The following is a 22,103-nucleotide window of genomic DNA, read 5'->3' on the forward strand; positions in this document are numbered from 1 at the left end:
AACAAAAATATTGCAAAAAATAATAAACTTAAACTAAATCACAGAACCGTAGTTTTCAAATTATTGCAACCGAATATTTTTTATAAATTTTTTTTTTTTAATTTTTGTATAATGTCATCTTAGTCATGGATTAATCAGCAAGATATTTTGTATTTATTTGTAATGCGCACTTTGGTCTTAAAGACTTTTTGCATTACTATGTATGAATAATAAATAAATAAATAAATTATGCGTCTCTAGATCAGGGTCGCCCATCTGTATACTGCGGGCGCCCACTGAGTTGTTTTGCTTTTGCCATTCTCCCTCATTCACAGTGTACGTCAGCAAAACACGACTGATAAACATCATGTGGTTGTTGTTTTTTCACCTCTACATAAACAATTGCTTCAGTTTGATGGTATTCTGTTGGGCGACGCTGCTCTAGATCGACGTCCATATTAGAGTAAAATCATAAAATTGCTGTAGTGGGGAATTCGATTTAAGAACACCTAATTTCATGAAATTTTTTAATGAAATTCACGCTAGTGTGGACCGGGACAAAGCGATTTCATTGAAAAAATTTCATGAAATTGGGCTTTCTTAGATCGAGTTCCCTACTACAGCAATTTCGTTATAATACCCTACTATGGAACTCGATCTGGGGACGCATAATTTCATGACATTTTTCATTGAAATCACTCTAGTGTGGACCGGGACTAAAAACGCATAAATTCATGAAATTTTTCACTGAAATCACTCTAGTGTGGACCGGGAAATAGTTTCATGAATTGTTTCAATGAAATCACTGTGGAGCGGGACTAAGAGCACATAATTTCATGAAATTTATTTCACCGTGTGGCAGAGGGCTTGGAAAGTATCCCTAATTTCGATCTTTAAGACCCTGTTATATTTGTCGTTTTTGTTTTGATTCTCATGTTAATGTTCGCCGGTTTCACACAAAAATAAAAACAAGGATAGAAATGGAATGGTCTTTGGACAAAACCCAGGATCTTATCCAATCTTGTATGTTACCAGAATTGAAAGAGGATTTGGATAATATTCCCATAGAACGTGAGCATTTTAAATCATATCATGAATGTCTACGAATACAATTACCTGTTTTGTATGATTGGGTGGAGCAAGCAAAGCCATGGGATTGCCAAGATGAAACCAATCAGGAGGCAAGTATATATGGATGTTATTGGAACAAATCTAGTTTTTCGGGCTCTAAGTTGTTCGTTTTATTTCAATAATGTATATTAGTATGTCGGTTCATGGGCAAGTATTTAAGACTTTCAATAGATAATGCGAACAGGCATCTTTTTATGAGCAGTCTATCCATTCTATATAAAGTAATTACAGCATACTTACTTAGTTGGCCCATTACAGAACATTTGTTCCATAGACCGAACTAAGAAAAGATCTCCATTCCTCTCTGTTTTTCGCTTGACTTTTTGGAATACCGCGCCTTTTCATTTCTTCATCCACTTGTATGCTCCATCGAAGCTTAGGCCTGACGATTCTGCGTGCACCGCCATGTGGCATGTATTCATACGCCTTTTTAGCGGGTTCATCATCGCTCATTCTCATGATATGGCCTAGCCAACGCAATCGTTGCATCTCGATACGTTTAACTATATGCATGTCTTTGTATAGCTTATATAACTCGTGGTTCATACGACGTCGATATTCACCGTCAACGCAAATCGGCCCGTAGATCTTTCGAAGAATTTTCCTCTCAAACACACCAAGCACTGCCTTATCTGCTTGCGCAAGTACCCATGCTTCGGAGCCATACATTAGCACGGGTAGTATCAGCGTTTTGTATAGTGTTATTTTTGTTTGACGAGAGTAATTACAGCATAGCTGGGTTATAAAGATGTCGGATTGTATATTTTTGGTAAGCACGCCAAGTCCTAACTTTAGTAAAGATAATCGGAGCCCATAAACTAGACTCAAGCCCAAACCATTTTCTATAAATTTCCAAATTTCCATGCAATTAACAGGTACAAGCTAAACTCATTACACTGCTTTGCGAAGTTTCTGTTCGAAACACCTTGTACTCAGTTGACCAACCAGAGTTATTAAACAATGCTGATAGAATTCTTCAAAGATTTGGTAGAATTTCAAGTAGTGTTCATGCAAAATTGCTGCAATACTATCAAACAAAGCTGCATAAAGATACATGGAAGAGACATATGGGTGCCACAAATGGTTTTGTAAAATATCTTATGGTATGATTTAAATATAATATTATATGTACATAAGTCTACATATGATAAAGTTTATTTTTTCCAGGTTAATACATCATCGTCTAGTGCTCAGAATTTTATGAATAAACAACTACTTATGTTTTGTTTATCAGTTGGCCTCAATATAAGAACGTGTTATGAAACCCATTACAAGCTCTTGAGTACACAAATATTTAGTATGATGCTTAATCATGGTGTAAGAAATTAAATTCAGCCATTTAAGCTTAATTTTTATTATAATTATTTACAGAATTTTGATGAAATCCTTTCTATGAATATTCACAGTGTTATCTATGATGCCATTTTCAAAGATCTACATATAATGGATTCAATTGATTTTATACAACTTCAGTGGAGTTGTTTGTTAAAGTGTTTCGACTTTTACACAGATATGGACAGTTTTACGGTATGGTACAAATTTTGATTGCTTGCTTAAAAATGATTAATTCATCAATTAAATGTCAACATTATATAAAAAAATAGTTTAGCATCAACACATACACATCAATATACTAATATTGAAGCCATTCTTTATGTACACTTACAGTGGAACAAACTGGACGATTCCCTTGAAATATTGTTGCGAAATATACCACTTGCTCCCAACAGTTTGTCGTCTATTTGTCTAATGAAATATCTTAGTAAATTTGTTGTATATTTCAATATTAATCGACAAGAATTTTATGATGTACTTAGCAAAGATATACATGACGATGAGACAATGAAGAGTATACGTCTTCTTGGTAGTAGCAATACCAGTTATACAACCTATAGATGGGCTAAGTCTATATTACAAATGTTTATATTGGAATCTTATCGTTTAATGCAAAATATAGATATTTGTATGGATATGCTAAAGGTATGGTAAATACTAATTAAGGAAGTAAAGAATAATGGTTTTATTTTTAGGAAATCCATCGTTGTTACATTGTTACAATTTACCCCATAAATTTAGCCGTAATAGAGCCACATTTATTAACATTTTTTGACAAATTTATTGCAGTCCTAATGGAAGTTATTAAAGTACAGAAACATAATGGTACAGTAATGCAGGTATGATAACAATGTGCTAACATTACTTTCGGGAAATAATACATTTTTATTTTCAGGCAATTACATTACTTGTTGAATCATTTTATTGTCATCTCAAAGACTGTAATGACCAATCCAAATTATTTAAATATAAGGAAGCCTTTTACAATCTATTACAAAATGATATTTTTAAAAAATATACCAAGATATTGTAAAAAGCAAATGCACAATTTTTTATAATTGCATTTTTAATATTTTATAAGTTTGAATCCTGTCCTAGATATTTGTATTCCCTTTCAATTCTTTCTTAATCAGAACACACGCCATATACATATTTCCAACAAAAATCAGTTCAAATTATTTTCATTTTCTGGTAGCTTTTCCATTGCTATATTCTGCTCTCTAACACACTCTTCCAATACCTTTTGTAATTCCTGTTTTATATTAATTGTGTGTTCATCAGCAGTGGGTTCAGTGGGTTCGTAAGCGTTTTCTTGGCTGTGCATACAAGTTCCGGTTGATGTTGTAGGTTCATGTTGTTTTGTATCACTAAATATTTCTGTTTTACTATTTTCTCTTTTCCCAATAGAACCACCTGAAATAATAAGAGACATACTTAGAAAAACAAGTGACAATTTTTCAGTTCCCGAAACCAAAATTTCCTTGGCCTCTTACTGGAGCGAGGATCTAATGGGCCGATTCCGTACAGCGAGGCGAGTCGTGTCGCGTTGCCAGTTGCAATTTTTCCATTACGTATGGCAAAAGTCGCACGACGACGTCAAATTTTGTCGCCGTGATGTTCATTTTCCGGCGACAACAAATTAGCTGTCGCGGTTCATTTTTACTAACGAATAAAAATAAAATAAAAATAACTTGTTATCGACGATTATTTTCTATCGCTGTACGTAGTGCATTTTTGAAATTTTGTCGCAGAGACGATAGACGACGCGACATGACTCGCCTCGCTGTACGGAATCGGCCCATAAATAACATTTCCGTAGGTAAAAAAGAAGCTTTCGAAGTTTCCAGCGTAAAATTTTTAGGTTTTTGTGGTACAGAACCAACCAGCACAGTCTCCATTAACAAGAAACCATAATCCTGCAATCAGTATCGGAAGAACTACCGTCGATGAAAATTACAAAACAATACTCAAACATTTTTTTTTTTCATTAATTGCTCTTTATCGAAAATTTGTAATTTATGCGAGTGAGGTACAAGTAGGAGTTTTGCAAGATAGTGCGTTTCCGAACGCGATTAATCTGTGAGAGAAATATTACCATGTGCCAAGGTTTGACCAATGTCAGTAACTCCTTTCAATAGATACGTGCCAACGGCTATTTTAGTTGGCCACCATCGAATTTTTTTTAGAGCTTTTGAACCATTTGGGGTTATTCTGAACGAAAATTCCCCGTGAGTTTTTCTACTTTCTCCCTTAAGATGAAATGGAGGAAAGACAAATCTCACGGTGAATTTTTGTTCAGAATAACCCCCTTGGTCAGGAAGAATGAAATTTTACACGAATATTTTGAACTTTTGTGAGAGAGATACCGAAGGCGCCGTCCGATAAAGACCTTCTTGGAGCTCTTTTCTCTCTTCTTATGTCTTTTCAGGTAATTCTGAACATCTTTTTTCTGATTTATGGATGATCACAAAGGACCGAAAGGTCTCCGAGTGGCGAAGTCAATATATATTAACTACACATCCCCAAACCTAACCTTCTTGGAACTCGATGTACGTTTTGAAAAAAATGTTATGATGCGTCAAGATTCGGCCGAATCGGAAGATCAATTCGTAAGTTATCGTGGTCATTACTCATTTTAGTTGGTGCGGCAGAGTTTGAGCTTTTAGGCCATTATAATCTTAGGAAGTATGGAATTATAACTAATTATGGGCACTTTCAAAATTGACCACATCCCTTGTAAGCCTTAAAAACAGAATTGTTTACATAGTCCTGTAAGCACATGCCACATCCCATATCACATTTGGGGCCGATTATGGATAGCAACTCAACTTTAGTTGCGTTGCCAGAAGAGACAAATATATTTCCTTCAAATACATTCAATAGCAATGTTTTGAAACTTTAGCTATTAATTTCATTGTAAATGGTATGGATGTCAATGCGGAAATTATTATTTAATTTGCTGTCACAACGCAACTGGAGTTGGATTGCTATCCATAATCTACCCCTTAATATAAATGATAAACGACCCAAATGTAGATAAATGATAGTTCCCTTAAAATTTTTAATGACAATAAAAACGTATCTAATTTACCTTTACTTAGCGCATATAAATTTTCTAGTTCAGATTTTATTACTAGCAGTTCCCCCTGAAGTTCCTTGCGCTTTTCTTCTAAATCCAAAAGTTTTGTTTGCTCACCATCCAGAGCTTTACAAAAGGCTTGGAAAGTACTAGTGGCCAGTTCAATTAATGAATCTGTTTTATTTTCTATTTCCTGTTGATTACATTTCGGATCGGTATCATTGGCAAGAGTAGATTGGCTTTGGTTTGAAACAGGACCGTCTTCCATTGGAAATTCCAAATTTTAAAAAAAATTTGGTAAAAAAAAGAAATTTAAAAAATTATATTTTTTGTTACAATAAATGCAATTTTTGACAATGATAGTTTATTTATGACACAAATTTCGAGGCAATAAAAATTTTCAGATATTAGGAATACATAAGCTGTGTTACAGACCTAAAAAGTTTTTACAATTTTTACGACTTTTACACATTTTACACGAAACCCCGTTCCCGTACACAAAAAAGTTGTAAAATGTTCACTTCTCTTTAAACAAAAATGGCGCTAAATGACACGAAACCCCTTTCCCGTACACAAAAAAGTTATAAAATGTTCACTTCTCTTTAAACAAAAATGGCGCTAAATGACGCTCTCTTTAAAAACTTTTTACTCGACAAATTTGAGCGTGTAAAAAATAGTAACATGAAAGCCGGCGTCTGATTGGCTGTTACGCCGACTTTGACATTTGTTCCAGCTTTTTTGACGTTTTTTCCATTTTTGCGTTCCCGAAATTTTTGAAAAAACTTTTGTGTGACAACAATTTTAAATTACACCGTGCCGATTCATTTGGGTACACCCCTCGTATCAAAAACCTGTAAACCGATTAACCCGATTAACGACAAATGAATCACCCTTATTACGGTTGGCGTTGTCGTATCCAAAATTGCATGCTGACGTGTCGTAATGTCTAATTGGTATTATGTATGTTTTTGTACAAAAAAGCAAAAATTTCAACTTTTAAATAATTCTTTTGGCAACAAACATTATTAGAATTATTAGTAGATCATTTTTAAACTTTTAATTCAGAAGAAAAACTAACCCTACAGTTTTTACAATCAAAATAAGTGTTTGGCGTAGACGTTTTTGTGGTCGTTGGCGTAGTTGTTGTCGTAGGGATATTTTTTGGTACCACGTAACATTTACGACAACGACAATTTTTTTCTCATACTAAATTTAAAAAATATATTTTTTTTTAATTGTAAAACAATTCGTTTGAAATCATCTTTTGAGCAAGAACTAAGAAATTTACATTGCATCAATCGTTATATGAGGACTCTAACAGATTTTCAATAGAAAGTTTGTCATTTGATAAAGACACGAAATTTATCTCATGCAAATGAATCAAAGTAGTAAAATTTGTATTTATTATAGTTATTTTCCAATATATCTTAATAATCATTGCCAAAAAAATCTTTTAAAATTAATTTGTTTTTACTTTTATATACTCTCGTTTACACAATCGGTCACGACTCTTTCCTCGTATTTCAACGCCATACGTAATACCAATTTGTCGTATTACGCCATACGTAATACCGATTTGTCGTATCAAAAAAAATAAATGTTGTATTTAAACCAAGAAATGCGTTCTGGGAATTGCAAATGTATTTCTTTCGATTTTTTAAGGATATAAAATGCTGTAAAAGACAGAAAATTTCGTTGTATATAATTTTTCATCATTTATAAATGTATCTTACGACTACGCCTACGACAACGTCTACGCCACTTGAACGTCTACGACTACGCCAACCGTAATAAGGGTGAATAACTGCTGATGAGTAACCGTATATTCGCCTTTTATACATCACAATTTTTTACACGAATAATTTACAAACAATTGTTAATCGAATTAGAAAAATTTACAACAATAATTTGCGAATAAATTTTACGATTAAAACTTTATTCGGGAAAGTAACAACTAACCGCGCCAATTTGTGTTTCCCCCGTTCATTCTAATGAGCGACAATGAATACGATTCAAATCGCCGGAAACGTAGCAGTTTGGTTTGGCAATATTTTGAGAAGCTGAGTAATTCTCGAGTAAAATGTAGAATTTGTCAACATGAACAACGTTATATGGGAAATACGGCCAATTCTTTGAGGCATTTAAAAGTTAAACATGACATTGATGCCAGAGCCTGTGGTTTAAATGATCCCGAAAATGTTCGTAAAATGAAAGAACTGTCCGTCTCTACGCTGGAACTGGAACAATCTATAGCTGCCAAGAAAGGACATTTTGTGGAAAATGATTGCAGCAACAGCTTTGGGAATAATGTAAATGAAGATGAACAACCGCAAATGAAAGAAAGAGTACTCTTTCACAACCATGAAAGTAGGAAAAAGGTAGATCCGTACAATTCTGATAGTGAAGTAAGTGCATAGATTGTTATTTATGAGAAAGTACAATTAAATAATTTGTTTATATGTATTTTACAATAGTTACCCGTTGATCCAGAATATTTTGAAGAGCTAACAACAAAGGATAACCAGGAACATGAACCAACCAAAAACAACCCTATTTCCGGCACAACCAAGCGAAGGTTATATTTGGAGGAGCAAAGAATTATAGCTGAAACTAATTACTTTCGAGAAAAGGCAGATTATTTTCGCATTCAAAAACATTTGGCATTTTTACAAGCGAAAAAGATTAAATACGAACTTGATCTATTATATGGGAAATAAACAATAATTGTAAATACATATGGCCTGTTCCCGTACTTTATAAAGTGGTAAAAGTTGTAAAAGTCGTAAACGATTTTCATATAAATTTTGTGTACGGGAACGCAAAATGTGTAAAAGTGGTAAAAATTGTAAAAACTTTTTAGTTCTGGAACAGAGCTATATACATATACCCATTTTCATACATACATAACATCCCCGAAGGGTCTCATGTCAATGAATACATGGCTTTTGTCGTCCAGTCTGAAATGGCGTGTCTTACTTAGGATACCAATTATAGAGAAGTTTCTCATGACTGAAATACTCAAGAAATGTACGCCGGCATTACACTGAAGGGATTTGCCACCGAAAATGTTGATGTTCTGGTCAGGGATTGAACTGCAGAACTTCTGAGTGCAAGACGGACGTGCTTACCACTGCGCCACAGTGGCTCCTCATACATACATGTATAGTTTGGGCTATAAAGGGCCCAGATATTTGGAACTTTTGGATTTCGTCGTTATAACCGATATGTCCTTATAATTGGTGACGTTATAAGCGTTTTTGACTGTATATTAATTGTATCAAAAAATGTATGTCGCAGTCGGTTGTGTTAACTGAGAATTATAACTAACCTGCCATTCGTCGAGGATCTATTGCAGAGTTCAGAGCTAACAACAATAACAAAAACAAATTAAAAAAACTTGTAAAATATGTAGGAGGGCTGTCACAATGATCCAATGTTTAGCATGTTCGCTAAAGTCAAGACAACAACATATTTTTCCAACGGTGAGTATTTATGTCATAAAATTCTTTACAGATCGGCTTTCGGCAAGAGATATAAGACATTCTCCTTTAGACAGGTGCAAATCTCGGGAACGAAAACAACATTTTCTTTTAAATTGGTTACTTGTCTCTAATGGGTACTTTACACGGTATGCTTTTTACATATGAGTTGTCACTTCTCCCATACAAATTGTATATGCAAAGTTACAACTCATATGTAAAAAACATACCGTGTAAAGTACCCATTAGGGCACCTATAGCTCTGCGTGTTGCGTGTGCGTTCAAAAATACAAAAACAAAATACACGTATTTCAAATTGAAAACAACAACAAATACATGTATTTTGTTTTTGTATTTTTGAACGCACACGCAACACGCAGAGCTATAGGTTTCGCCCTAAAGGAAGAACGGCCGACATCCGTATTGTCAGTTGCTTTGTATTCGTGCATGAAACTATGGGTTCTTAAATTAATTTTCCCACTACTGCAATTCCATAAAATTATTCTAGTATGGAACTCGATTTAAGAACCCCTAGTTTCATGCACAAATACAAAGCAACTGACAATACGGAAGTCAGCCAACATTTTCGGAACTTCAGAGGCCAGTAACTCGAGAAGTATAGACTTCCCCATAAATGTTATACATATTTGTGGAAAAAATTTGGTCCCGATCCGATATGTTTGTAACCCCTTTTATTCTTCTCTACTACCTTGCCCATACTGCCAATTTTCTTTCCCATTAACTTTGAACGTGTGAATCTGACTTTAGATCAAAACCTATTTCCAGATCTGGGAATGTGGCTGCTCAAACAAGCCATCATTGAATAGGTTTCGTTGGACAGGTGCATTGTGACGTTTGTTGTGCAGATATTTTGCACGTTGTCATCAATCCTTGTCCTATAAAAAGTTAAGTGACTGCACCATTCAGAAGGCAGTTGGACATTAAAAAAGAATGTCAGATTTGTTCAGAAAGATGAAGTTCTTCCGTCGCAATAAGTTGGGGATATATTCTGACATGTGGGAAGAAGTTAAAAAGAAAATATTACTCTCCTAGCATTTTAATACCAACCAAAGTGACAGCATAACCTCGTACGTCTTCAACATGCCGTTGATGAAGGTCTTAATGGGGGAAAATAACGCGACGACTGTGCAAATTTAAAACTGCAATACTCGTATTATGGTCTGATAGGCCAAACAAAAGTCACAATCCACATAACAATAAAACGTGTGCACTTTATATCCGTCTGGTCCACACTAGAGTGATTTCATAAAGAAATTACGCCTTTTTAGATCGAGTTCCCCACTGCAGCAACTTCATAAAACGACTCTAGATCTAAGAACTTGGAGTTTGGTAAATCTAGTACCAAATATATCCAACACTTATACAATGTCTGGTCTTCTAAATACTTCCCAGGCCGATATTAAAAGAATCTTTCAATTCAGCGTTCTTTTGTGTTTTCGCAGTTTTGATCTACGGAGGTGACACATAAAAGTCTCGTTTTTTTACTACTACCCAACTCTACTAAGAACTCATAATTTCATGACATTTCATTCACGAAATTACTCTAACGTTGATAGGAACTTACTAAGGTAATCTATACTTGCTCATCATATCATAGAATGAAACTACACGTGTTTATTTATACATTTTAACTTTTGTCCTATACATAATTATATCTTAGTTACGATGATAAATAACAATAGCAAAATAAGTTACGTTACACTATTATTTTGTTTTGTTAACTGTTCTATTTCTATTCTTATCTTCTTAGCCTGTAGAGCAGTTAAGTGTCTTTGCAGTTTAAAGTAGGCGGCTTTTTCGCGAAAATATTCAGTCTCAGCTATTACACGTTCTTCATCCAGTTGGGAACGGACCTTTCTCTTTGATGTCGTGGGCACGTTTTGATTACCCCATTCATCATCACTAACCGGATCTATAGGTGGTTCTTCTGGGCACAAGTAGTTCTCAAAAGGCTAAAAAAGTGAAACAAAACATATAATTAGTTAACAATCAAAATCATACACAAACTTGTAGTATACTTCTTCCGGTATATAGTTGTTATCCGGTCCATCATCATTATCATCATCACCATACGGATTTCCGCCATCCTGCTGTCCATTTTCATGTGGCATTGTGTCATTGAAAGAGTTCTTCCTCACCTTGAAATTACGTTCCACTTTAATTTCCATTGCAGGTATGGTGTATGGTTGTGGTGGCAGATTACTTAACAACAACCGCAAACGTTCCTGGTGATGAGGATCTTGTTGTCCTTTAATGGTTGCATCTAATTCATGCTTAGATTTAAGATGCCTTAAGATATTACCCGTTGTTCCTTGATAATTTTGTTCATGGCCACATAAACGGCAGCGAACGCGATATCTTGTTAATTTTTCAAACAATTGCCAGACAAGACTTCGCTTTCGGGGACGGAATTTGTCACCAATATTTGTTGTTTCATTCTCCTGTTCATGTTCACTTTCACTCATCGCAGTGTGTAGTTCCGCTTCGAAACGGTTGTTTTCGATTTGAAAATGTCCAGTTATTTGTGTACAATTACACCCTAAATTTAACAATAAACCGAGAATTTACTCGTATAATTTATTTGGCAATAGGGTAAAATCCGAAAATCCGAGTGTATGTAAAATTAATGTATATAACAAATCCGGTTTGTATTAGTGTTGTGAATTAGTTTATACGACTATCATGCGATTAATGGTAATCGGTTAATGAGAAGTTACGGGTAATTTGTATTCGGTTTGAAAAAGGGTATCGAATACGGATGTGTTTCGGATACCTGTTTGTTTGAATTTTAATTTATGATTTACGTACCATGCGTTTACATATAACCGGATTTAGCAAACCCACTGGGTTTCAAATGTCAATTCGATTGCGTATATGTCAAATAAATCCTCATAATGTTGATCCGCCAAAAAACTATAATATAAACAGGCTATTAGTTGCCATAATTCTCATCAATAGATTTGCAAAATGTAAACAATGCTCCAACATAACGAAGCCACACAAAGATGTTTATCCCAATTCCACGGATTGACCCGAAACCATACAGCCCAATCATGAATATACTTGCTGAATGCAGTTCTCGCGGAATAGTTTTTTTCTCGAGAGAACATTCCTCCTATCATGAATAATTGGGGAAAAATAAACATTGAATTTGGCAGCACTGAGGGGTCGTTTTCATACCTTGTGTGCCCTAATTGTTGTGAAAACAAAGAGAAAATGTTAAGTGTTTGTGTTTTTAGACAAAATAAACAAATTCAATCAAATAAATTACACTTTTACACATCAAAAAATTCAGAAGATGTTACTTGTTATGAAAATCATCAAATAAGATTGTAAAATTCCAAGGAAACAGCGCATTGTGCTATTGAACTGCCACTATCATGAATGTATAAAAACGCGTGTTTTTAATTAAAAAAGGAGGCAAAAATTTATAAAATATGAATTTTGAAATAAAAATAATTGGAAATATGCATTTATCCAGTGTTTTTAAACAATAACGAAGCGGTGTTTTGTATGTGCAAAATTCTGACATCCTTCGTTGATCGGTACAATAAGTTGAGAGTGACCGAGTTTGCAAACTAATGTTATTTTAGCTCTGTTCCAGAACTAAAAAGTTTTTACAATTTTTTACCACTTTTATACATTTTGCGTTCCCGTACACAAAATTTATATGAAAATCGTTTACGACTTTTACCACTTTATAAAGTACGGGAACAGGCCATTTGTGAAATATGTTAATTTTTTAATAAATTTCCAGCCGCGAATTGAAGATTTTAGTATAAAAACCCAACAAAACTGCTTATTTTGCATGTTTTTTACAACATTTTTGGGAAATACCAATTTTTTTTTAATCTCCCTTCAGTTTTGCAAGGGAGATTTTTTTTTGGAGGAAAACACATGTTTGAGAGCGTTCATTATACCTACTTTTTCTCCATCGGAATGTTTTTCCGTGCGGATTTTTTGTTTGTGATATTAGAGAAGAGAAAAGAGAGAAATTCCGCACGGAATTTTCATTCATGATTGGACTGATAGTGTTTCGACAAGCAGCTGTCAACCCAGCATCAAACTTATAGTACGGTTACATTCAAATGAATTAGGTAGCACTTGGCATTTAATCTTTTACATGAAACTGAGCGTGAAAAAAGCTGCGTGTTTCATTGTGTTTCTACCTTTATGGCCCCGGCATATACGGTCCGTTGTGCGTCGCGTCACGCGTTAGAAACAACAACCACATGAAAGAAGTGTAAAGACCTGCGTACATAAGCTGCCTAGCCTGCTTACTTCTGATAAAAGAATAAAAAAGAAAAGGGCAACCCAGTTCGAAATTTCCTCGGCCTTCTTTATTATTTTATTTTTATTATGTCAAAAATGAAGCAGGAAAGCAAGGCAATCAGGCAGAGCAGCTTATGTACGCAGGCCTTTAGTGATGCCAAGTCTGTTCTTGAAGTTTTCATATGGTTGTTGTAACGCGGCACTCAACGGACCGTATGTGCCGAGCCCTTTTGAGTTTTTTTGCCTCGTTACTCTGCTACAACAACATGATGTTTATAGTGTACGTTATGGTTTCACCCCCTTCCCACATTTTACCCAAGGTCTATAGAATGTCGGCCATTCAGACAACTTTTGACAACAAACATAATAGATTTTATATTATTGTGATTTGAGTTTCTTTGTATTTTATTTCAATTTTCATATGCCCAGTCTTTCGACCTTAAAGGCTTCGGTACATAAGCTGCCTCGCCTGGTTGCCTTGCTTTACTGCTTCATTTCTGACATAAAAAATAAAATAAAAAAGGCAACCTTGTTCGAAATTGGGTCGGCCTTCTTAATTCTTTTATTTCTACTATGTCAGGCCCTTAAGGCTGTATACTAGAGTATAATGTTCAATTTAATAGTTGTTGCGTGTGTTTTTATTTAGCGTTGCTAAACGAGCGAAGACCAGAAAAAAAACGGACGTGATGAGTGGCCGGTTGACATCATTGATAGAGGTGTTGCCATTGATAGATCGGTCAGCTGACAGTTACCGGTTATTGGGCGCGTATCGTAATTGGTAAAATACAACTCTACCATGTCGTAAATTCAGCAAGGGAATGAGCCAAAAGGAAAATAAATAAAACAAGAAAATTGTGGGAAAATGCCTGAGAAATCTCATGCCGGCGCCTGTGTTGGCAGTATTTAAAGAGAAAAGTCCAGGAAATCGCCATTATTGTCAAGCGTCGCCTGTAGTAGTCTACACCAAGTGTTACCAATACTATATTAAAACACATTTAAACCCAGTTTAATACAAAGTGAAGTGCAGTTTATTGGTGGCATATTTTGTTCAAAATTTCGCCTTGTGTGATTTAAGTCAGGTGTATGCAAACAGATATGTGAGTTTTTTTGTGAGGGGAAAACCAAAAAAATGAAATTTACAAGTAGTATTTTCTTTGATTTTAAAGATTATACCAGCCACCAAAGCAAAAACTGGCCTCTTCGGGAATAATTCCAGGGGGTCAGCTGTGTTTTTTCGTCCGGAAGCCAAATCCGATATTGGGTGTCAGTGGTGCCAGAAGGAATAATCTGAATTCTTGGATATCTACTCCTCACTATATGGCCAAAAATTATCTGCAATTCCTTTACGTTATCCTGAAACAAGAATAAAAATCAATAAGTATTGTGGAGACCAGGTAACGATTTGCTTAGTAATATACTAACCGGATGAAAAGCTCCAGCTGAGAAACATTAAATTAGCATTAATTGCCGCCGAGAAACTCGCGCTTGAACGCGCTTAAACTCCAAAAAAACCAGCCTGAAACACAAACAAAGAAAAAATTAAGAATTAAAAATTATGATAAAAAGATGCTTGCTAGATTTTAATTTTTTTGACCTACAAGAATTTGAATTTAAACTGCAACGAGTTAAATATTGATTTTTTCTAATACCAAAATTATCTAAACTAAAATAACTTAAAACTAAAAAAAAATAATTAAAATATTGATTTTTTCTAATACCAAAACTATCTAAACTAAAATAACTTAAAACTAAAAAAAGTAATTTCAATTGGTTGATCTTTTATGTTAAACCTAGTATAATGTGTATTGTCCCATTTATTTAGTGTGTAAAATTTAGTATATATAATTTTTTGTAAGGATTATTAACGCCGTATGATTCCTTTATATTTTTTTTTTTGCGAGAGTAGGATTACCCTGTTGAGAGTGAACTGTTAAATACCTAGGAAAGCGTAATTTGGGACCTTTAATGGAGAGGTCCAATTAACCCTTAAGAGAGCTCTTTTAGGAAGGTTTATCCCAGTTTTTATTATAATATATAGCCGCATTGGCTTACTGCATTCGCTTATTGTGAGGTAATCTGAGGCAGTGGCTCGCAGATGTTTTCTTTTTATCGGTGTTAGTGATTCCCCTATTTTTAAATTCTGATGTTTACCTGTTCAATAAGATAAAAAAATGACTTTGTCAAATAAAATACTTCTATGTTTAAAGTTGTAAGAAAAATCTAATATGTCGTGCTAAAGTTATTTGTGAGAGAGGGAATTAGGGGATTGTTATAGGGAGGTAAGTGTGTGTGGCAAACGGGGCCCTTTGTAAAGAAATCTCTATGTCATGGAATAAAAGGGTCATGGAAGGGCGGGCGCAGTGTGGGAGCACTTTCCATCAAGCTCCAATGTCATAGGCGTATGTTGTTTTTTTTTGTAATCGTTTTGTTTTGTGTTATTTTGATCGACTTCACCAATTTTAATTGTTCTTCCCCGTCGTGCTAGTGGTGGCAGGGTTGAGAACCCCCTGAATGTGGCCATCGACTGAGCTAGGTGAACCCCACCATAGCGCCACTGTCGGCGGAATGTAACATAGTATATAAAATAGATTAAATATAAATAAATATTATAATTTATATTTTAAATCAAAATAATGTTTTTGACATCAAACATAAGAATCAGGTGGGCTTTGTGTCCAACAGTATAAACTGTGATCTTACCTATAAACTCATATTCATGTTAATGAAAATTTTCATAGTCTGGCATCAGAAACTACAAAAACAAGACTATAGCTTCGTTCCAGTACTTTTTTAATGGTAAAATGTTCAAAAGAGAAAACTGTCAAAAATGAGTTCAACGCACACATTTTTCCAAAATGTACGGGAACGGAAAAATGGCAGAAACGTCAAAAAATCTGGAACAAATGTCAAAGTCGGCGTGTCAGCGAATCGGAAGCCGGCAAACATGTTGCACATTTTTGCTCGCTCAAATTTGTCGTGTAAAAAGTTTCTCTTTCTTGTTCAAAGAGAAGTGAACATTTTGCAACTTTTTTGGTGTACGGGAACGCATTTCGGGCAATAATGTGCAAAATGTGTTAAATGTGTAAAAACTTTTTAGTTCTGGAACTAAGCTTATTTTGATTGAAATTCCTTCAAGTTGTCAAAAATTGTGTTTACGTTTCCCCACTATATCCCAGTCCACACTAGGCTGATTTTATTGAAAAAACGAAATTGGTATTATATGAAAAATTCTTATCATAGTAACATTTGCAGATTCTTTTTGTGTTCTTAAAGGCCTGGGTACATAAGCAGCCTCGCCTGTTTGCCTTGCTGTCAAACTTCTTTTGTCCCGTGCCACACTAAGAGTAATTTCACTGAAATTTTGACATGAAAGTAAAAGAAAATGTAAAATAAAACGGCCTGTTTGTTTCATACGAATATTGCAACAAAGCAAAATTGCAGAACACACGAAACCGTGTACACTAGTTTCTTGAAATTATGCATTTTTCCCAAAAAATGCAAAAGTTCCATGTCAAAATTTCATTGAAATTACTCTAGTGTGGCCCGGGACTTTCTGACATAACAAAAATAAAAGAAGATAAGGTCAATCTAGTTCGAAATTTTTTCAGTCTTCTTTATTCTCTTATTTTTATTATGTCAGAAATGAAACAGTAAAGCAAGGCAACCAGGCGAGGCAGCTTATGTACCCTGGGCTTTTGATCGTACATAAGAAACCGAGAAGGCCGAGTCAATTTTGAGCCATGTTGCCCTTTTCTCTTTTATTCTTTTATCAGAAGCAAGCAGGCAAGGCTGCTTATGTACTCAGCTGCTTGCCTTGCTGTCCAGATTCATTTCTGACATAACACAAATAAAAGAATAAAGAATGTCGAGCCGATTTCGAACTAGGTTGCCCTTTTCTTCTTTTCTTTCGATAAGTCCGTGTTTAGACACACGGGAAAGTAAATTCAGTTTTTAGGCAATAGGGGGTAGGAAAGAGTATTGAGGAGCTCTTTCCTCTCCGCTCTCTCCCAAAAACTCAATTTACTTTCCCGAGAAATTTGTGTGTCTAAACACGGACTAAAAACAATTAAGGCCTGAGTACATAAGCTGCCGCGCCTGATAGCCTTGCTTTCCTGTTTCATTTCTGACATAATAAAAATAAAAGAATAAAGAAGGCCGAGCAAATTTCGAACTGGGTTGCCCTTTTCTTTTTTTTTCTTTTATTAGAAGCAAGCAAGGCAACCAGGCAAGGCAGCTTATGTACGTAGGCCTTTATTTTTTTTAAATTAAATTTTAGTTCAATTTTCACGAAACGTTTGGCGTCATGGTTGTGTTTTGTTATCAAGTGTTATTATCAGTCTATAGAACCCTAGCATTTATACTTTGCGCCATTTAAAAAAACCATCTGTCATCATCAAATGAAAAAGTGTATTTTTAGCGTCATTTTTTCATTTATTCGTTTCTATTCGTGTACGACGACGAGTACAACTACTAACTACTTGGCTGTACCAAAAAAATATAAAATAATTTGGTTTTTTATTCATTGATTACTCAATTTGGAATTTTGATCTGAGGTAAAATACCGATTATTTTAAAAACAATAAAACCAAAACAAAGCTTTTCGTTTGTTGTTACCGTTTAAAAACAAATAATTAAGAAATATTTTGCCAAAAAAGAATTGTAGCATAAAATTCAGTGAAATTAGAACACATAATTTTACACGAGGCATACAAACTAAGGAAATGACGTCGCATAATAAAAATACATTTGGAGACAACAGAGACTTGCGTGACATTAATTGTGGATGAAGTGCATCAAAACAAAATTTAAATTGAAGGCTGTAATTTTCAATAAATTGCAACATATTTACAGCTAGCTAATGGTTACAAACAAATGCAATTCTATCAGTTTAGATAAGCTTTCCAAAATAAAATTACCAAATGTTTTTTATTCTTCTGGAAACGTCGTGTAAATTATTAAAGATTGGTATGCGGGACGGGATCAATTGAAAACAAAAACCTTGAAAATTAATAGTTTTTATATCTCGGAAGCATAAAATATCACAGACGGAAGCATAAAATTCATAGACTCCTTAAAGCATTTATGCCTCGGGTGGATATAAAGTTGCGTTTGGCATAAATAGAAAACTCTCCCACCTGGCGGAAAAATCTGGAAAAATTACACAGGTGGATCTTGTTGTCCTGATCACAAATATATAAACTTTTCCGGGGGGAAGTCCATACTTCCCGAGATATGGGCCTCTTAAGTTCCGAAAATTCCCTTGTTAAAGTAAGAAAAAATTTTAAATTAAAAAAAAAAAACAAAAATGTTGTTTTCGTGCCCTAAATTGGCTCCTGTCCATAGGAGAATGTCTTAAATCCCCGGCCGAAAGTCGGCTACTAAGGAAAAACTTACAATTTAAAAAAAAATTCAAAATTTTTCCGTCAGCTGGTAGAGTATTCAATTTGTTCCTTGCGTTTTTATGCATTACTGAATACCCTCAAATTTTCTCCATAAGTTGGATTTAGCCTAGTTATTCCTTGTGTCTTCCTAGTCTCCATCAAATATGATAATCGAAGTCGTAAGGAAGTTCATGACTGAACGTTTCCGCAGATTTGTGCCATATCTGCTGTTTCAGTTGTAGCTGAATTTGAATTCTTGAGGGCTAAGACTGTAGCTGCATGTACTGAAAATTGATACTTCAACAGTTATATCAAACATTACTGGGCTGGTATTTGCTTGTGATATACCCAACACAACAAGGACCAGATAAGTGCGTGGCAATTGTTCATGAAGTTGTTGATCGCAAAAAAGGGAAGCAAAGAAATGTATACTAAGTTGTCTGCCGCCGACTGAAAGAAAGAATCCACAACCATTATATTTTGTGTAATTAACTTTGAAATTATTAATGGGTCTTGAATCTGTCTCCATGGTAAGAATGGTCGAAATGGAGCCCTTAAACTGAATTAAATGTGCATGTAGCTTTTTGTCTCTATAATAGGTATTGAACGTGTTTAGTTACAGTGTATCTCAACGTGATAACCTACATATTTGGTTTTGTTGTCAGAGGATAATCGTTCAAACTTGTGCATCCAATTATAGCGATCACAAGCACTAAAAACTCCCCAAGCCCAAAAACTCTGTTCAAACATTTATAAAATTTCTCATTTATGACCAAACCTAAATTCAAATTTGAAAAATACCAATGTAGCTATTTTGTTTTTAATAACGCAACACACCAATTTAGGTTTTGCCTTTATAAAATAAATTGAAATTGAAAAAAAAATGGTTTCTTATTTTTAAAGGACCCCCCCACTAAAGCTGCGGACAGATAGTCATGGATGAGGAAACAATGCAGGCTACTGCTTCACTCGATCAATCGGCATATGATGAAGAAGATCATAATGGTCGATCAAGTGTCGATATATCACATGAACGAAAAGAACGACGTGGTGCCAGCTATGTCTGGAGCTATTGTGAAAAACTATCTCGTCACACAATACGCTGTAAACTTTGTCAAAAAGTGATGTCTTTTCATGGCACCGCCAACGTCATAACACATTTACAGAGGCGTCACAATGTTCTGGGGGAACCAGGCTCACAGCTTAACATGAAACTTGAAACATTACAGCAGGTGAATCATATTGAAAATAATGACAACTATGAAAATGGTGGTGGAGATGGATCAATGAAGAAATATCCCCGAAAATCGCTAAGTTCGGCTAGTGTGGTTTGGAAATATTGCACCCGCATAAGTTCGGATCAAGTGCGATGTAGTTTTTGTAAGAAGAATTTATCCTATCAAGGAACATCGAATTTACAAAGGCATCTACATCGAATGCATGGTGTTGTAACACATGGACGCATTAAACCTGCCGATGAATATGAGGCAGTGCGTGAGGATCAAATTAAGATACCAGCCAATATCGATTTCATTTGGCAATTTTGTACTCAAATCAATGATAATCCGCCACAAACAAAATGTAACATGTGTGATGGTGTGTTTGATTCTAAGGATGCCGAGACAATAGTTAAACATTTGGCCATGATACATTCGGTAGAAACTAATCCTGTGCATGAAAATGACAACAATAATAGAACCACTATAGTGAGAACAAACAGGAAAAGACCGAGACACATGGAATATGTAAGTTAGAAATATTTTCTTGCATCAAATGTATATTTGCAAGATTTTCAAAATTTTCGTACCATTTGTCCATTCTAGGAAAACAGTGAGGATGGTAATATGGAAGAATACTATAGTACAAAGTGGACAAAGACAGATGAGGTTGAAGCCCAACAGATGACAGCAGAATTCGACGAGTCAAACATTAAAAAGGATGAATATTTATATGATGAGCTAATTGAAGAGGATCACAACAATTATGACGAAGAACCTTTCGATCCAAGTGTAAGTGTGAAAGCTAGCCAGCATATTGAACAAAATATCACTAATTTAATGCTCTTACTTGCAGTTGGAGCAGGATATGCCACAGGCAAATCCATTATCGCCACAAACATCTAGCAACAATTCCCCAGATCATCAACAAACTGCTCTGACCTATCAGCAGCAACAACCAACACATTGTTCCGTGCCTATACCCAATGTCTTGCCACCGGTAGATGTTAAGGTATTACAAAAATTACAAGAGGATCGCTTGCGCATGGAAACGGAATATTTCCGTGAAAAGGCGGGATTTTATCGCATGCAAAAATACTTAACCGCATTGCAGGCAAAAAAGACTCGTTACGAATTGGAACGTATGACACACGGTGAGGAAGCTACAGTTGTAACAGCAGCTGATCTAAATGGTGCTTATGCTGTGGAAGTGGCTATACCAGAACATCATATACAAACACAATAAACAGAGCAATATATAATTATTTATTTAACCCACAATAATGTAAAATAATTTAACAAATAATAGAACCTTTTGAAATGTACATGAACTGCTTTTTATAATTGGAATATATTAACAATTGTCAATCTCAAATATGCTTAACATACATTTAATTATGTGTTTAGTTAGAATCTAAAATAATAAATAAAATCCCTTTTTAATATGAAAAGAATAAAATCAGGCGAATAGAACTTAAATCAAGGGAAATTCGAAAGTTGATGTCATTAAGATCAATATGGTGCATTGAGTGAAAAGAACTTAAGTCAAGGGAAATTCGAAAGTTGACGTCATCATTCAGATCAAGATGGTGCATTGGACAGGTTTTGCTTTTGATATACCTCTGAAAGAAACAGAGATATTGGCTTTGAAATAAAACATTGACATTTCTCCAAATAAGTTTTTGCCCATTCCGACCCCTGAATATTATCCGACCATCATCGAAATCAATTGGCTTCTTCCTGTGTGGGACCCCCATTAACCCCCAAAATTTCGTGGCGATTCAGGCTTTGATTTTGAAAGATCCCCATCCAGCTGTGATATTCGTCATTATAATTAAAATCCCAAAAATGAAAAGTTGGGTTGTATTAGCGACTATTGCGATATCTTCGTTGTTTGATCACCTACGACAATCTACTTTATATCGTCGTAAAGGTGATATTCTCTACTTTCATTGCTTTTGATATACCCCTTATAGATGCGGAGATATGCGCTTTTAAATAAAACGTTGATTTTTTCTCCAAATAAGTTTTTTGTCCATTCCGACCCCTCAATACTATCCGACCATCACCAAAATCAATAGACTTCTTCCCCTCCGGCTCGTCACTCAAAATTTGTAGCGTGAATACAAGGTTTAGATGGACAGACGGACACACATAGCCAGATCGACTCAGCTCGTCGAAACATTCATTTTGGTATATATAGTGGTGT

General features: G+C 34.9%; 5 protein-coding genes across 9 annotated transcripts; 3 read left to right on the forward strand and 2 right to left on the reverse strand.

Moving 5' to 3' along the window:
• Positions 1 to 676: 676 nt before the first annotated feature.
• LOC141389224 (uncharacterized) lies at positions 677 to 3,486 on the forward strand. Of its 2 annotated transcripts, XM_073960452.1 has the most exons (7): positions 677 to 1,160; positions 1,986 to 2,213; positions 2,278 to 2,427; positions 2,482 to 2,637; positions 2,779 to 3,090; positions 3,141 to 3,284; positions 3,341 to 3,486. In XM_073960452.1, the coding sequence occupies exons 1-7, from the start codon at positions 960 to 962 to the stop codon at positions 3,476 to 3,478; spliced, it is 1,329 nt and encodes a 442-aa protein (XP_073816553.1). In that variant the 5' UTR covers positions 677 to 959; the 3' UTR covers positions 3,479 to 3,486. The 2 variants fall into 2 exon arrangements, with proteins under 2 accessions (XP_073816553.1, XP_073816554.1); XM_073960453.1 differs by having other exon boundaries at positions 891 to 1,160; positions 3,187 to 3,486.
• A 2-nt stretch (positions 3,487 to 3,488) lies between these two features.
• LOC141389226 (uncharacterized) lies at positions 3,489 to 5,792 on the reverse strand. The gene is made up of 2 exons (XM_073960455.1): positions 5,537 to 5,792; positions 3,489 to 3,858 (listed from the first exon to the last, which is right to left on the reverse strand). Exons 1-2 carry the CDS (start codon positions 5,790 to 5,792, stop codon positions 3,611 to 3,613), a joined length of 504 nt encoding a protein of 167 aa, XP_073816556.1. The 3' UTR covers positions 3,489 to 3,610.
• An 86-nt stretch (positions 5,793 to 5,878) lies between these two features.
• Positions 5,879 to 8,259, forward strand: LOC141389225 (uncharacterized). The gene is made up of 2 exons (XM_073960454.1): positions 5,879 to 7,929; positions 7,999 to 8,259. Exons 1-2 carry the CDS (start codon positions 7,516 to 7,518, stop codon positions 8,239 to 8,241), a joined length of 657 nt encoding a protein of 218 aa, XP_073816555.1. The 5' UTR covers positions 5,879 to 7,515; the 3' UTR covers positions 8,242 to 8,259.
• Positions 8,260 to 10,621: 2,362 nt separating this feature from the next.
• On the reverse strand, positions 10,622 to 11,677 carry LOC141391120 (uncharacterized). The gene is made up of 2 exons (XM_073964037.1): positions 11,043 to 11,677; positions 10,622 to 10,976 (listed from the first exon to the last, which is right to left on the reverse strand). The coding sequence occupies exons 1-2, from the start codon at positions 11,487 to 11,489 to the stop codon at positions 10,716 to 10,718; spliced, it is 708 nt and encodes a 235-aa protein (XP_073820138.1). The 5' UTR covers positions 11,490 to 11,677; the 3' UTR covers positions 10,622 to 10,715.
• Positions 11,678 to 17,655: 5,978 nt separating this feature from the next.
• LOC141389227 (uncharacterized) lies at positions 17,656 to 21,353 on the forward strand. 4 transcript variants are annotated; one of them, XM_073960456.1, is made up of 4 exons: positions 17,656 to 17,849; positions 19,581 to 20,422; positions 20,501 to 20,686; positions 20,751 to 21,353. In XM_073960456.1, exons 2-4 carry the CDS (start codon positions 19,613 to 19,615, stop codon positions 21,138 to 21,140), a joined length of 1,386 nt encoding a protein of 461 aa, XP_073816557.1. In that variant the 5' UTR covers positions 17,656 to 17,849; positions 19,581 to 19,612; the 3' UTR covers positions 21,141 to 21,353. The 4 variants fall into 4 exon arrangements, with proteins under 4 accessions (XP_073816557.1, XP_073816558.1, XP_073816559.1 ...); XM_073960457.1 differs by having other exon boundaries at positions 17,842 to 18,115; XM_073960458.1 differs by lacking the exon at positions 17,656 to 17,849 and adding an exon at positions 17,860 to 18,261.
• The last annotated feature ends 750 nt before the right edge of the window (positions 21,354 to 22,103 follow it).

Source organism: Musca autumnalis, unplaced genomic scaffold (genome assembly GCF_047663935.1).
Source record: "Musca autumnalis isolate F117 unplaced genomic scaffold, ASM4766393v1 scaffold_1, whole genome shotgun sequence".
Lineage (NCBI taxonomy): Eukaryota > Metazoa > Arthropoda > Insecta > Diptera > Muscidae > Musca > Musca autumnalis.